This window comes from Poecilia mexicana, unplaced genomic scaffold (assembly GCF_051168715.1).
Source record: "Poecilia mexicana isolate PSO_F unplaced genomic scaffold, ASM5116871v1 scaffold_7, whole genome shotgun sequence".
Lineage (NCBI taxonomy): Eukaryota > Metazoa > Chordata > Actinopteri > Cyprinodontiformes > Poeciliidae > Poecilia > Poecilia mexicana.
The window spans coordinates 11,713,373-11,728,292 of NW_028263376.1; the positions used below are offsets into that span (position 1 = coordinate 11,713,373).

Consider the following 14,920-nt stretch of genomic DNA (forward strand, 5'->3'; position numbering starts at 1 on the left):
TCCAGAAGGTTCCTTTATGTCTGAATAGGTAATATAGCAAACAAATAAATGTTTGATCACAATATTGGACAGAACAAAAACCGAGCACACACTTTAGGTTGAATAAGAGAACCATTTATTTTACCGTCTGATGACGTGTAAATACTGTACACACCCATAATGTTGACATAGACAACTGTTGAAGAGAAATAGTTCACTTTGTAAAATAAACATAACGCCTCGTCTAGAAGCTTTTGAGCCGAGGGTCCGATTAGGCTTCATCAGGGAGGATTACGCCGCGGCTTTGGCCTGGGTGGTCTTAGCCAGCACTTTGAGATCTGCAATGCACTTGGCAATGCTCTCCTTCTCCTGGAAAAGGAAGAAAATAAAAGATGAGGACACGAAATATAAAAAACACTTTCCCCAGGCAACCTTCCCAAACAAACACACTGCTGCAGTCTTTTCCTCATTGTCCTGTAATAAACTTTAACATGCAGACCTTGAGATATACCAGGGTTTTATAAACAACAGGTTCCTAAAAATCTTACTTTTTTAAGTTATTTTCCAGACTTCATGATTTCTTATTCAGCAGTTTGTACAACATTCAGGACACTTGAGAAGAACATTTACCCTGTTCCGTTTAATGTTCAACAAACTGTAACAAAAATGCTGAAGCTGGTTGTCTATTCTCAGAACAAAAGTTTCCTGGACTAAATGCAGATTATGGGAGGAAACGTTTGTATTTGGTTAACGTTTGTATTTGGTTAAATACGTTTGTATTTGGTTAACCTATAGATTATAAAAAACTAAAGAAAAAATCTTTTCACTGGCTTCAGATATTAAATTTCATATCTCTGTATTTTTATAAAATACTTTGGGGTCAATATTGTAAATATCCTGGGTTGACTTCCTGGTAAATAACTCAAAAAAATAGAAAAAATAAAAAAATAAGTGAGTTGGACAAAAAATGTAAGTTATTATGCAGGAAGTTTAAGATTAAAAGAACATAATTTAAATATGATAACCCATATTACTGTCGTGAAATCACATTTTTATCAATTAGTTAATAAAATGAGTAATACGTTTTGCCATAAAAATCTCTCACCTAAAGTTCAAAATCAATGAAACATCGTCTAATTGATCATCCTGTCAGTGATGGTGTTTTTCCCTCGCCATTGTTTAAAGACAGACCTCTGCAAAACTTGGCAAACTGGCAATTTTTAAATATCTCACACAAATTAATCATTGATTAAATGATCAGAAAAACATTTGTGTATCACTCTCTGATTTCCTATTGAGGCAGCAACATAAATATCAGTGTAAAATCTGTTTTTGATAAATAACCAAAATAAAATCGACATGAACAATTTGTAGCATTTCAAAACAAACATGTAAATATTTACTCAAAACAAATTTTTAAAAAAAAGAACACAGCTGATTATGTTTTAATCCCATTATCTTGTAACAAAGTCAATACTTTAAATAAATGACAAGAACAGCTCAGCCATAAAGAGGCACTTATCTTTATTGCTCTAAATAATTTTCCGGCCATAAGTGGGGCCTTTCTGCACAACAGCAAAGCTCCAAGATCTCATTAAGCTTCGGCTTTTCCCATCAAAAAAAAAAAAAAAAAAAGGGAGGGACTGACCTGCTGAGGAGTGATGCTGCTGATGACGTTCTTCTCCACCCAGTTGATCATATGTTCCTGCTGCAGGCGGCGGTTCAGGTGCTGAAGGGCAATCTGATAGTCCAGGCGCCTCTTTACCTCGTTGGTCACCATGTGTTGCCTCTCCCTGTAGTTGGTCTCCAACAGCATGGCCACGTTGTTCTGCAGCAGAAGAGGAGCAACAAAAGGCCAAAATGTTGGGTCAGAACTTGGGTCACCGGGATGCAGAAATGTGACCTCACCATCTAGATGCAGCTTATGAATTGTTCATTTAATACACATACACATGCTTGTGTAAAAAAATAAATTCAGAGCTCCTAAAACTACTGCACATTAATTTCTGTGGTCAGACACATTAAATAATGTTGCTGCAGTTTTTATTTGTAACCAGAAGAGGTCAGTAAAACCTCCTTTTAATTCCTACAGCTCTCATTAAATCGTAAATACTATGGAGAAACATTTTATTCAAAATTAAATAAACACCGTTATCAATTAATAGTACATGTCCCCATGAAATAAGATCATAATAACTATTCCAAAAAAAACAGATACTTTTAATGGGGAGCTTATTTTGTCTCAAGGTTTTAGTTATGTCCAGACTTTTTTTTTTTTACTTATTTCAGGATTACTTGATGCATTTCATTTATTTCATAATGGTGTTTTATTCTGTGACATTTATTTTTTCAGCTACTTTACATTTTGTTTAGATGCCAATATGAAGGACACCGGAGAGCTCCAGGATGATTTGCTTTTCTCCCTGGGAGAATTTGTTTCCCCTGCGCTGCAGGCCTCGTTTCCCTTGTAAGCAAAGGATGTCTGCTGTTCATGTGCTCTTATTTTGAAACGTACACAACTCCTGAGGTCGCCATCGCTGCGACTGGGTTGATTTGAGCAAGTTAAGAAGAACATTTGATTAAACAGAGATGAGTTCTCCTGACAAAAAGTTATCCCACCTCTTTTATTGGCCTGTTATATCAGTTCAAGTTCTAATATCTCACGCAGACGAGCCCCACAAAGAAAACTGGGCCTCCCCATTTAAATAAAACACCTTCATGAAACAATGAAATGTATAAATCTTGAATAAATAAAACTAAGTGACAAAATAAACACCCTATTAAAAAGTTGCTTCTATTTTTTGTTTCATGGAGACATTTATTGATGGATTAATTATTTAACGATATTTGGGTATTTAATTTGTAATTAATTTCCATAAAATACGAGTGCGACAGTGGTTCCCCTCCATTAACCATAAAACTTGGCAAATTAGAATTACGAAAATAAATCTGCTGAATGAAAACAGCAATATGGAGAAAAAACAAACAAAAGCGTTTTCAATAACGTTTTTTGCACCTGGTGGTTTTTCAGCCATATCAAAATATGTACATTTCACTAAACTGCAGTGAAAGCATTTTTCCTGAATAACGCGAGTCATGTGATCACCAGCCAGACGTTACTACTGCTGGAAAAAAAAAAGCAAAGAAGACAGGAAGTGGTCTTCTTTTAGGAGGAAGATGGTGTGGCACGTTTTTTTTAAAGAGTAAACAAACGTATTCACATTATTTAATGGAAATGCCACAATTAGGAAACTGTGTTTTTCAAACTTTAGTGGAAGAAGGACAACCTTCTGCTCACATTTGCAATGGAAACACAGCTAATGTCGCGAACCACAGGTGCTTACCCTCTTGGCGTCGAACAGCATCCCCCGTCCCTCAACTCTCCACTGTTCCTTCTTCTCATTCTCAATCGCCTCAGTCAGGAAGGATATGTGGGAGTCCTTCGCCGCCTGGGCCTTGGCCACTTTTTCCTGAGAGAAGAAAGATCAGAGAAATGATTTTCAAGTTTGACAGAGAAGAACATTAAGAACATTGTGAACCGATAGCAGTTTTCTGATTACTGATCTTTTAAAAAAGCCTAGCTTACCGATTCCGATTTTGGCCGGTACCATTTTTTTGTTTGAAATGTTGCTCAATATATCAAGAAAGTTGCTGAACTGGCAACAATGGGGTGACTATTGTTAACTGTAAATGTGCAGATATGACCTGGTTGGCCGGTTTGCCAGTCAAACTTCTCTCACGGGAGAAAAGAAAAGCACAGTGGTTGATTTTTAGACCTTTGCAAAGGTTGATAATATCGGTGGAGAAGATCGGCTTCACATATAAAAATCGGCCGATCACCGATCTCCCAAAATTAAGAAAATCGGCACCAATAAATTGGTGCACCTCCATTGTGAACTAAAGGTCTGACAGAACATACTAAAACAAAGCTGCTATGGGGAAAAAAACTGAACAGTTGGGGTCAAAGTCTTTAACAACTGGACCAAATACATTGCTAATAATACAACCCATCACCAACCAGTATATTCTCAGTCGATATAATCTCTGTACAGAAAATACTTTAGTGTGCTTTAAAAGAAAAATCTGATTCGGAAGTCAGTGAAATTATAAAAAGAAACTCTCTGAAACAACAACGGCACCAAACCCCCTCGACTGTAACTTATTGCATTATTGTAAATACAACCTGACATCAGTTTGCATAAATATTACAAACACATATGGAATTACTTATTTGCAAAAAGTCAAATATGTAGGCACCTCATTTATACTGTCAATAAAAGCTGCAACAGTTGCACCATATTTCTTGACACCATAGACGATGATTGTGCCAATGCAGATGGCGTATATGGTCTCATGGTTGATGACATAGAGTTCTTTGGAAAGCAAGTAGACGATAAGCCCAGTGCCTAGCATGTATGGTCCTGGAGAAAGACGAAAATACGTTTAACAAGTTAAACTAGTAGAACATCCAAGCTGCAGTTTTTGTGAAATAGTTTAGAAATTACTTTTTCTTCTTCACTGTATCCTTTTACAAGAGAAGGCAATGAAGTGACTTTAGAAAAGTTCAGATTGCGTAGCAACACCACTCACCTGTGACTCCGGTTTTTGGATATAGGAACTCGAAAAGCTCCTCTGGGATGAGGCCATGGCGGACTTTGCCTCCGTGGTCTGGTAAAGGAGGTACGGGGGCCAATCTCTGGGAGGATGTTTGGAGGGAGCGAGACGCCTGAACCAGACTGAGAGAGACAAAAGGATCAGTAACTTTAACAGATATTGCCTGCTTCATACTTATTGCAGCTACTGTATAACCTGCTTGTAACAGATCATCAGGTTATAAGATCCAAAAGCGTCTGTATTTTATTTTGCATGGCCGACAATTAGTGACAATTAACAACTTAACACCAGTTTCAGCATCCAACAGTGGAGCTGCGGCATTAGGTTGTTGCACATCAAAATTGCAACTAAAAAGCCATTTTAGAATAACCAATAAAACAAAAGTGAGACAAGAGAGCACAAATTAGAAACTGGAAGACAAGGTGCTGTTGACAGAACTCCAAGATTCAGATACTGAGATCAAACCGAAGCTCATTTGTGGGAGCAGCTTGACCACAAAATACAGAGTAACACACCATCAAATGAATTGATTTTGTCAGAAACGCCCCAGGAAACATGAGGTGAAATTTCTTCAGACTTACTTTGAAAAATTCATAGAAGGAAGTCTGTTTGATTGTAATTGCTACTATTTTTTTAATCACCATATACATTCAAATCCAAATCTCTGTTTCTAGGATAATTGTTGAGGCATAAGTATTAAAAGATACAAACCCAGCTCCAATGAGGCCGCTGCTTCTCAGAGAGTTTGCTGCAAATAGAGGGACAAGGCGATTTAGAGCAACGTCAGAACTAATGCAAACAATGGTTTTACCCAAACAAAGACAATGCCGGTGTAAAATGTCATTAAATGGCATGATCACACGAAGGGAAGCCACTTGTAGTTTTTTTTTTTTTTTTGCACAACATACAACAGTGCAAGAAAAATATCTGATGAATTTCAAATGAATAGGTTGTGAACAAATAGAAATAAGCTTTAAAAGAAGCTTTAAAGTCTGGAATGCTTAAACCAGAGACGTTAATAACATGACATTAGCAGACGTGCAGTTACCGTTAGCTAATGTAGCTTCAGATTATTACACCATAAGGAAATTAATGTGGATATTTAAAATAAGTATGCTGTCTACATTTACATTTCAGGGCAATTAAAACAATAAAGCATTCAATGAATTATCAGCAATAACTTCAAATACACAAATATTATTATCTTCAACATTAGCATGTTAGCATCGGCCTATCTCATTCAGTGCGCGGCCTACAATTTACCCTTCACATACAGTCATTTAAAATGTAATTTCTCTAACTGGAAAGTGTCCAAAAACAGATAACAATTCACGGACGTGACATTACAAAAGTTGCTCATCACAAACCTGAGAGAAAAACGAGTCTGGACAACATGTTTGAAGAGTGAAGTGCCAATTTGTACTTCACCGGGTTCGGCCTCTCCGTGCCCTTCTGCAAAGCCACAAGGATGACAGAGACTCGGGAAACAACGCGAGACTACAGAGACAGCCTTGTTTATTTTTTCTAAAGGCACCAAACTCAGAAACCACCAGATGGCGGTATTCGCACTTTCAAGACTTTTTTTTTTTTTTTTTTTTCTTGAGAGAAGAAAATTTACAAATTTGCTCCAAAGTTCCGATGCAAAAATAAAGAGATCTACTCAGTATTAAACCACAGCGGTGGGAGCAAGGTCTGTGAACGTCAGACAAAATAGGCGCCATTGACACGAAGTTTTAAAACAAAACATTATTCTAGAAGAATAAATACACAAGAAACACGAAGTCAGGTAAGACTTGTTTAACGCCAAAAACTAGCACATATAAATTATGGACGCATTCATGTGTATTATGATGAAACCCTATAACAAACGTTTTATTTTCAGTGTAAAAAAAAAAACAAGCTTATCATAATCTCACGATTTGCAGATAATTATTAATAATTAGTTACTTATGTTTTAATAAGTTGCATTTATTTTTGTTATCTGTCAGGAGCATCCACATTAATTTCAGAAGAAAAAAACATGTTGAACATTTTCAGTCACTGATTTCTATCTGTAACTCTAGGCCTGGATCTGTTAATTTACGGCTGTTTTATGCATTTATTCACTTCAGTGTAAATTTAATCGACATAAACAAGTCGATTAAATCAAAAATCAGTACTGCAAAATTAACATTGCTCAATAAAACAAGAAATATACACTCCAGTCATACAACTTTAATTCTGTTTTTTTTTTTATCAAGAGTTTGGTTGACAAATTTAACTTTGTTATAATTTTTTGACCCACACAGGGTCAAAATATAAAAAACAGACACTGTTTACATGCAACAAAAGCAGGACAATGATACAAAAAAAACTGGAGGTAATAGGTAAGAAGTATAACAAAAAAAAATTAAACTTTAAAGGAAATAATAAGCCAGACAAACATGGATAAAAATGGCAAAATGTGCAGTGACATTAGTTTGAATGACTGAAAAGTAAACAAAATTGTGTTCATGATGATTCTGGAGCTGGAGATAAAAAGTCGGAAATCCCTGTGGGAGTCTTCGATCTAACACCACATACAATAAAAAGGAATAAAAATAATGAATAAAAATACATAAATAAAACTAAGCTGTACCGTTATTAGTACCTGCATGTAAGTTGAATTGTTTTGGAGTTTTTTGTTATGCTATTATGTCATATTAATATTTTAGATTTATATCATGATGTTTTATGTATTAGCATACTATATCTTAAAGTAGTATCCATGTATTACTACATTTTATATTATATACAATGCTACATAATACAGACATCTGTAGAGGAAAATCTGTGTATGAAACTTTGTCCTAAAGTTAACGTTAAAGTTGTGAATGTCAGATTGTCAGCCTGTAGTTGCCACAAATGGGGCAATAAGTTGACTATGTCATCACCAGTTGTCACCATACTTGACTAAAGCTTCAGCAATAAAAATAAAAACACGTCTGCTCACACAGCACTGCTCTCTGTCCAAATGGTGTATTTTATCCCAGTTGGCTGGCCTGCATTGGAGCGAGTGGGGGGGTAGGGGGGGTCTGGCCTGTCTGGGTTTGTCTGTAATCTTGGGGCCCACCCGTGTGTGGCATCAGCGTGGTGCGAGTGGCTGCTGAGATAGAGGAACATATGACGCTGTGGTTCTCTTCACTTCCTGTAAAATTATGCTCAACAGAAACAGCTACATGTGAAACGCAGACAAAAACCCGGGCGCTGTCGGAGAGGAGAGGGAGAAAATGGACGACTTCTCGGCCTCGCTAGAAGAAGTTTCTTCAATGAATGGCCTGGCCTAAAAGGTGAGCCTCATCTTCACGCTTTTATGTTCATTCGGTGTTTTTTTTTCTTTCTTCTTCTTCTTCTTCTTTAAATTATCTTGCACCTGGATGGCTGTAATCAACTCTTGGCAGGGCCTGCAGGAGTCTCTTGTTGACAACTGTGGAAATAGATTTTAAAGAAGCTTTCTGAGTAGCATTTTTTTAGAGAGAGAGATGCCTCTAAACTCGGCTCAACCTGCATGCTTCACAGAGAAAATGGGTCTAAGCTGTTTAGAGTGTATGATGGCTTTCACTTTAAACGATGCCAGCAACAAAAAGCGTATAAATCTTCAGATTATAAAGCTTAGAATTTATAACTTTGACTTCACTGCTCTCCACCTGCTAAAGGTTTATTTTCTGTATGCCCTGTATCATGATGTAATCCCCCTGTAGCATCGGGGCGGCGTGAGAGTCCGAGGAGCTGCCATGGAACACCTGGACTTCGGGGCAACACGACACTTCCAAGAGAGAGAGTTTGACAGGAAAGTGGATTATCGAGCGGAGAGACGCGAGTATTTGCGAGGACGCAACAACGTGACTTTGTGCCGAAGTCCCACCAGAGAGCTCGACACGAGACAGATCAAGACGCAGCTAAAGCAGAAGAGGCAGTGGGAGTTCTTGAACCGGAGATCGCTGAGTCCGGAGCCACAGAGCTCAAAGTGCATCATCTGTTCCACGGACCTGTACTCGCTTTCAGAGTCACATCTGTACAGACTCTATAGATCAAGGAGCAAATCTGAGAAACCGCTCACAAAAACACAAAGGTTGTCCTCTGCAGATGGGCATCAAGAGATGATTCTAACGCCAGAGAGGGGAAGTGATTGTCTCAGCACCAACAAATGGGTAAATGTTTCTTCTTCAGGTTGTTTTAGACTCTTGTGCTCTTTTCAGGCTAAATGTGCATATTTATGCTCTTCTCTCATCCATTCTTTTCCCTCAGGCTTTGCTGTGGTCAGAATCAACACCAGCAACGAAAGAGGAGAAAGGTCAGGCAAGGAAACAGACGTCTACCTCCGCCACAGAAACCAGCCAACACAGGAGAAAAAGTAAAACAAACAGGAGCATTTTTTTCCTTCAGTTTTCCAGCAGGCTGCGTCTGATCTGTTCCACCAAATAATATCTGGTTTTCCTCTTTCCTACAGCTCAGAACACAAGCACCAACACAGTGAATAAGACCGCAACGATTCACCAGAAATCACCTGCACAAACTGAAAAAAAGATACAAAAAGAGATCAGTGTGCAAACAGAGTGAGCTCGATTCGCATTTTCCATGAAATATAATCTTTTAATAACATATTATACGCAGGAGCATTCTGGGTCTTCAGTAATGACACGTTTACCTTCGCAGGTCCGGGTTCGTCACGGTCAAAGAATCAGTAAGTTTCAAAACGCGACTGTTTACATGTTTGGTGAACGTTTGGTCATGTTTTCCTTACGTTTGTGTGAATTTGATGATGTTTGGGCATATTTAGCTGTTTGTAGTTTTATTTGTCAGGTACTTCTGTGTTTGTTTGTTTTTTTTTGTATGTAAACATGATTGGTGCACATTTGATTACATCTGTCATGTTAGATTATGTTCTGTCACCCTCGGTGAATAGTTGGAGCCTGTTTAACACATGATTTGAAAATTTGGGATGATTTGGGGGTTAAAGGCCGACTTTACCTAGAATCTCCTCTCAGGTGTGACGTAAAGTTATTTTTTCATTAAGTAGTTTGAATTGTTTTAAGTATGTCTCCTCTCTGTCACAACAGGAAGTTCAGAGATTATCAGACTACTTGCAGGTAAACGAAACCACATCCTCAGCTGTTTATTTTTGCTTTCTTCATTTAAAGCAGATCTATGTAGACCAACAGGTTATATGAATGTGCTCAGTGTGCATTTCTGTTTGCTCTCTAATCAGGAAGCCCTGTGGAGAGAGGAGACGGTGAAGAAGAAGCTGGCAGTCCTTACGGAGATTTCCACAAACCTCGTCAACTCATCAGATGTGCTGTGGACAGTAAGATGCTTTTTTCTGTTTCTGGGACCTCAGATCGGGTTATTCTTTCTCACGCGGCCGTTTTGTTTTCGGTCCTTTTTGTCTTTCACGCTGAAATGTGTCAGTCTCGTACCGAGCAGCAGCGTTTGGCGGCTACGGAAGGCCTGTGCAGCTTGTGGTTTCAAACTTCCTGCTTCCGTTTTTCATCTATAGGACGAGCGCGAGCTGTCACTGTTACACAGGAAGGGTGTAGCTCTCTTTTACCGTTATAGGTGCAATGCAGGAGGATCCTGAGCTTTCTTCTGGCTCCTCTGGTTGCTCTGCATGAGAGGGAAATACTAAACCATCTTCTTAAAAATTAGTTGAACAAGTTAAGTGAGCTAAGTTAAAAGGTATTGACATTTTAAACTAGACTCTAGCAAAGGTATGTTATTATTTTTGTGTCTTTCAGTGCAAGGGCACACCTATTTCGCTATGTGTGCATGTATATGTGTGTGTGTGTGTGTGTGTGTGTGTGTGTGTGTGTGTGTGTGTGTGCACCTGTTAGATGAGCCCATGAATCAACTTGCTTGCTGTCACAGCTGTTGCTGCACGAACCATTAATTTTACATCTGCTGGTTTAAAGCGTGACAGTCTCTCGTTTCCTCTCTAACCCACACAGTCTCGCTGCAGTGAGGATCTGCTGAGAAGCAAGATCAAGGTTCTGGAGGCGCAGCTGCAAGTCTGCCTGCAGGTAAGCAGCAGCAGCAGCAGCAGATGGAAACTGAAGCAGAAACCAAACAGGCTTTTTTTTTTAAATCAAAAACAAAACAAAGAAAGTCAGAGCTGGTTGTCTCTTCATGATTTCTGTGAAAAATTTCATTTTCTTGTTCTACACCGCTCAGATTTTCTTTTTTTTTTCCCATATTTTATGAGGTGTGACAATCTAGTGTTGTGTTCTTGCAGAAGTTTCCTAAAGATGGAGTGAAGAAGCTGATGCTGCAGATGGAGAAGCAGAGGGGAACGTATGAGGAGAAGGCCTTGGTTGCTCTGCAGAAAGCCACGCAGGAGAAAGCTGATGCTCTCTGCCAGGCTGAGACGCTGCAGGTGAAATTCACATCAGAGTTTACTTCCCCCCGCCCCAACTTTCACATTTCGCTGGACTTATTGGTCCACCAGCTCTGGAGCGGATTTGTTCAGGATGTTACGTTTTGTGCACAGGAAGCGCTCGTTACGGCGCAAGCAGAGGCACTGAGGTGGCAGAGCCTTTACAAAGAGCTGATGCTGAGCTCTGGACAGCTCAGGGAGAATCATCACCTCAGCAATGACCAGCTGCAGCAGCTGCACACTGAAGTCCAGGTATGGTGCACAAGGAGAGTTAAGAGATTTGAATGCAAAAAATATATACAAATACAATCCTGGCTGTGTGTGCCGTGCAGCTGTCCAGAGCCAGAGAGGCCGAGCTGAGGGGGGAGGTGACATCGCTGAGGCAGGAAAAGCAGGAGCTTCAGTACAACATCTGCCTCCTGGAGGAGGACAACCAGGCTTTAAGAGACGAGATCCAGAACCTTCGAGGTAAAAACGCATCAGTCGTGTTTGCTCGGAGAAATTGTCCCTGCACTTTCGACAACCAGCAGATGCTTAGAAATCCTTCCTCTCCGTCCCAAAGACGGGGGCGACGAGGGCCAGAGCTTCTTCGTCCCGGAGCGTCTCGAGTCGGGCGACGTGGAACCAAAACCGACCGTCAGGAGGGACTCGCAGGTGGAAGAGGAGCTCCGACTCACTCAGGAGAAACTGCAGCTTAAAGAGAAGGAGGTAACCTTTGGACGAGTTCACACAGTTCATGTGCTGGTGGTTTCCGAAGCAACAGACAAGAAATAATACAGCCAAGCACTTTGCAAAAACAATTCCAGGGGTTTTACAAAAAAAACTTTGTGTCAATTTTACTTTACATTTATCGACATGGATGAATAATTCTCCGTGCAGGGCACAACATCATCAGATCGTTACGGTAAACTAGAACTGAATGAAAGGTCTCGATCCCTCCCAGGTTGATTTGTTGGGTCACTGCGCAGAAAAACACACAAGTTTCTTAAACTTAGATGCGGTGAAACTATATTTTATTGGACTCAGCAGCTCAACAATGTTAAGAAATGTTCAGTGATGACGAAGGAAAATAAAAAGAAATTTCTTTGGAAATTGGTTTCTGTGCTCAGATATCGAGTTTTTATTGCTTTGATAACTTTGCCTTTTAGCGACCCTTTTATTAAAAACCTTTTATTTACCCCCTTAAAAAATGTGAACAATTTCAAGCTGAGGCTCTTCAGCATTTGCACACAGCTTTCTCATTTTAAGAAATTCATCCCAAGCTACTGTCTTCAGCTTCATCTCTATATAAAATACAAATTCAGTGTAGTTTAAGCAATATGTCAAGATTTTTATCAGAAGGTTTTGCATTTTTGCCATTTGGCAAAGAAAGGCAGAAAGAGTTCATACAAATGGAGCTAAACATCTTGACCTAAACTATAGCTCCATCTTTTGGTGATTTCTTTCTACCAGAATAGCAGTGCAGGTGATTTGTTTATGTTCCAAGGGAAACTAGTTGTTTTGCGGCTTATCCAGGAGCATGAATTTTATCAGAAAAGAAGAAACAACACAAAAATCACCACAGGATTTCCTGTTCTGCTGCTTGTGGACATTCTGTATTGGAGCCACTCTCTGCCCACACTTTAGAGAAATCATTTTCCATCTGTATAGCAGGGGGAAAAAAAGTAAGTTTAAGTGTAAATGTACACCCAGCACATCTTTAAGCAACAAAAATTTCCCAGGTTCCATTTTGGTAAAACATTTTACAAATAGAGTTAAAGCACATTTAGCAGATTGTCCTTTAGATATAATTTTGAAGTGTAGATGTGGTTCTGGTGGGCTGTGGCTAAATTTAGTCTACATATGGTGTGTGTGTGTGTGCGTGTGTGTGTGTGCGTGTGTGTGTGTGCGTGTGTGTGTGTGCAGTGTGAGGAGCTGCAGACGGAGCTGCACGCCATGGAGCAGGAGTGTCAGTCCAGCCAGGCTCGACTGTCGCAGTGCAGAGACGAGCTCCGGCAGCTCAGCCACCGCCGCAGGAGACCGGTCAGTCCTCCGTGTGTGTATATGTGTGTGTGTTTCTTCACAAAGCTCTTTGCAGTTTTTTTTTCTCACAGGAGAAGCAGGAAGTCATTGTTCCCTCAGAGCAGAAACTGATTTTAATGTTTTTATGTGATGCTTTCCCCCGCTCTCTGTTCAGATGCTGTGCAGCTCTGGGTGGAGGATTTATCTCTTCTTCCTCCTGCTCCTCGCTGTGGCAGGGGTTGCCATGTTGTGGTCATGGCATCCCCCTTTCAGGGAGCAAGTAGAGGTCCTGTGCGCAGACATAGAGACAAGAATAGAAGACTATCTCATGGAAATGGCCTCTCCTCAAAACTCCGGCTGTTTTAGGCCAATATGACAATGTGGAGTTTTAAAGTTGTTGTCGTTTTCTACCGTTGTAGATTTCGTTTTTAGTTTCAAAACTTTTAGTATGAATGCTTGTGGTTCGTGTGTTAGTTTTCAGACTTGGAACTCGGAGTTTGTTGCGATGTGTTGGAAATGCGGCGGGTGTAACTGTACGTTTGTGCAGAACGATAAAATGATTTTAAGTTGTTTACAGCTCACAACAAGGCATTTTCAGAAACTGTGAGTCTAAACGTCAGGTTTGTGCAAGAACAGGGATCATCTTTTGTACTGTAAAGGGACTGCGTAGCCAGAATTACAGCCTTAATTAAAAATAAATTCATTCATTTAAATATTTTTGTCATTAACAACGTGAAGAAAGGCTTTCCCTGTTGCCTTCCTTTTTCTCAAACCTAAAATCCTCCTGGATCTATTAAAGTAAAACTAAAACAATCAAATCAGTTGTTGTTGGTTTGTTTTTGTTTTTTGTGGTTATTCATTTGAATATTTGTTTGAAAGGCCATTGAAAGGAAAGAGGAACCACACAGCTGTAGAAGGTCTGCAGCAGATGAAGCAGAAATACATCATCACTTCTGCATGTCACCTTCAGGATATACAGCTTAAAACGGGGAAAAAAATGGGTTTAAAGTGATCTTTTAATTTCCTGACATGTTTCTTCTGACTGTCAGTAATGTTAGCATTTTGTAGCAGACCAGCCAGAGGCCTGACTTGAGAATTAGGGTGATGGCCAGGAGGCTTTCCGACCTCAAAACCCTGGAGCTCTTCACCGTAAATCATCAAATACCAGTGAAAACATGAAGGCATGGCTGCTGTAATAAATATTTTTACTGAAGTTTTTTTTTTCATTTAGCAATCAGGAGAAAATAGATATCTATATGTTTTAATAAAATGTAGATACAAATTTTGTTTCTTTTATTGATGCTTTTTTCCCACATTTCCTTTCAGAAACAGACTTATTGGTTGAATCTCTTATTAAATCTAAATCTGCCAGGGTTGGGTTTGGAGCATTTCAAGATTATTTTTAACTGTTTGCTCTTCCTGGAATAAAACAAAACTCTCCCTTCAATTGTAAGCCTGTAATTTTTGCTGAGTAATGTTTCAGTCACAGGGTTTCATCAGGCAAACTCATTCTAATGGTTAAAATCTCTTGATTGCTGCTGCTGGAGTTGAGGAAGTGGTTCTGAGTATCTGACCAATCACATCCAGACGCCGGAAGGAAAAAATGTACAAGAAACGATCAATCGTTCAGGGAAATCAAAACTTCTTGTAAAGGTGAAATAAACTGCCTCACTGCAGATTGTTTCGATCTGAATTTGTCTTAAGAAGAGAAATATTAACATTTTACATGATTAAATTCAATATATGCAGCACCTTGCAAATGTTTTCCTTCCCCATGGAGTGTTCTTTTGTTTTGTCCCGTTGCAAACGCAAACTTCCACGTACTTTATTGAGATTTTATGTGAAATTTAATTGTGGAGTTGAGCAAAAAGGATGCGAGATTTTCAAAGTTTCTAATAAATTAAAATGTAAAAATTCTGACATATTTTCAGCAGCTTT

At 39.2% G+C, this 14,920-nt stretch overlaps 2 protein-coding genes across 2 annotated transcripts; one reads left to right on the forward strand and one right to left on the reverse strand.

Annotated features, from left to right (window-relative positions):
- Positions 1–92: 92 nt before the first annotated feature.
- atp5pb (ATP synthase peripheral stalk-membrane subunit b) lies at positions 93–6,106 on the reverse strand. The gene is made up of 7 exons (XM_014988371.2): positions 5,961–6,106; positions 5,305–5,341; positions 4,570–4,715; positions 4,237–4,400; positions 3,324–3,449; positions 1,628–1,807; positions 93–348 (listed from the first exon to the last, which is right to left on the reverse strand). The coding sequence occupies exons 1-7, from the start codon at positions 5,986–5,988 to the stop codon at positions 271–273; spliced, it is 759 nt and encodes a 252-aa protein (XP_014843857.1). The 5' UTR covers positions 5,989–6,106; the 3' UTR covers positions 93–270.
- A 1,651-nt stretch (positions 6,107–7,757) lies between these two features.
- Positions 7,758–13,800, forward strand: traf3ip3 (TRAF3 interacting protein 3). The gene is made up of 14 exons (XM_014988363.2): positions 7,758–7,901; positions 8,313–8,762; positions 8,860–8,965; positions 9,062–9,167; positions 9,268–9,295; positions 9,672–9,701; positions 9,821–9,916; positions 10,557–10,628; positions 10,841–10,981; positions 11,096–11,233; positions 11,314–11,449; positions 11,544–11,689; positions 12,887–13,003; positions 13,158–13,800. Exons 2-14 carry the CDS (start codon positions 8,346–8,348, stop codon positions 13,356–13,358), a joined length of 1,734 nt encoding a protein of 577 aa, XP_014843849.2. The 5' UTR covers positions 7,758–7,901; positions 8,313–8,345; the 3' UTR covers positions 13,359–13,800.
- Positions 13,801–14,920: the final 1,120 nt, after the last annotated feature.

What these genes read in the sequence shown, in the direction of transcription:
- atp5pb (XM_014988371.2), bottom strand. Translation starts at nt 5,988, where the DNA reads ATGTTGTCCAGACTCGTTTTTCTCTCAG. An exon ending in TTATTGACAGTATAAATGAG is followed by an intron (nt 3,450 to 4,236) that starts GTGCCTACATAT and finishes TTCTTCTCTCAG; the next exon opens with GAAAAAGTGGCCAAGGCCCA. An exon ending in TGCTGTTCGACGCCAAGAGG is followed by an intron (nt 1,808 to 3,323) that starts GTAAGCACCTGT and finishes CTTCTGCTGCAG; the next exon opens with AACAACGTGGCCATGCTGTT.
- traf3ip3 (XM_014988363.2), top strand. Translation starts at nt 8,346, where the DNA reads ATGGAACACCTGGACTTCGGGGCAACACGACACTTCCAAGAGAGAGAG. An exon ending in GCCAGGCTGAGACGCTGCAG is followed by an intron (nt 10,982 to 11,095) that starts GTGAAATTCACA and finishes TTTTGTGCACAG; the next exon opens with GAAGCGCTCGTTACGGCGCA. An exon ending in TGCAGCTTAAAGAGAAGGAG is followed by an intron (nt 11,690 to 12,886) that starts GTAACCTTTGGA and finishes GTGTGTGTGCAG; the next exon opens with TGTGAGGAGCTGCAGACGGA.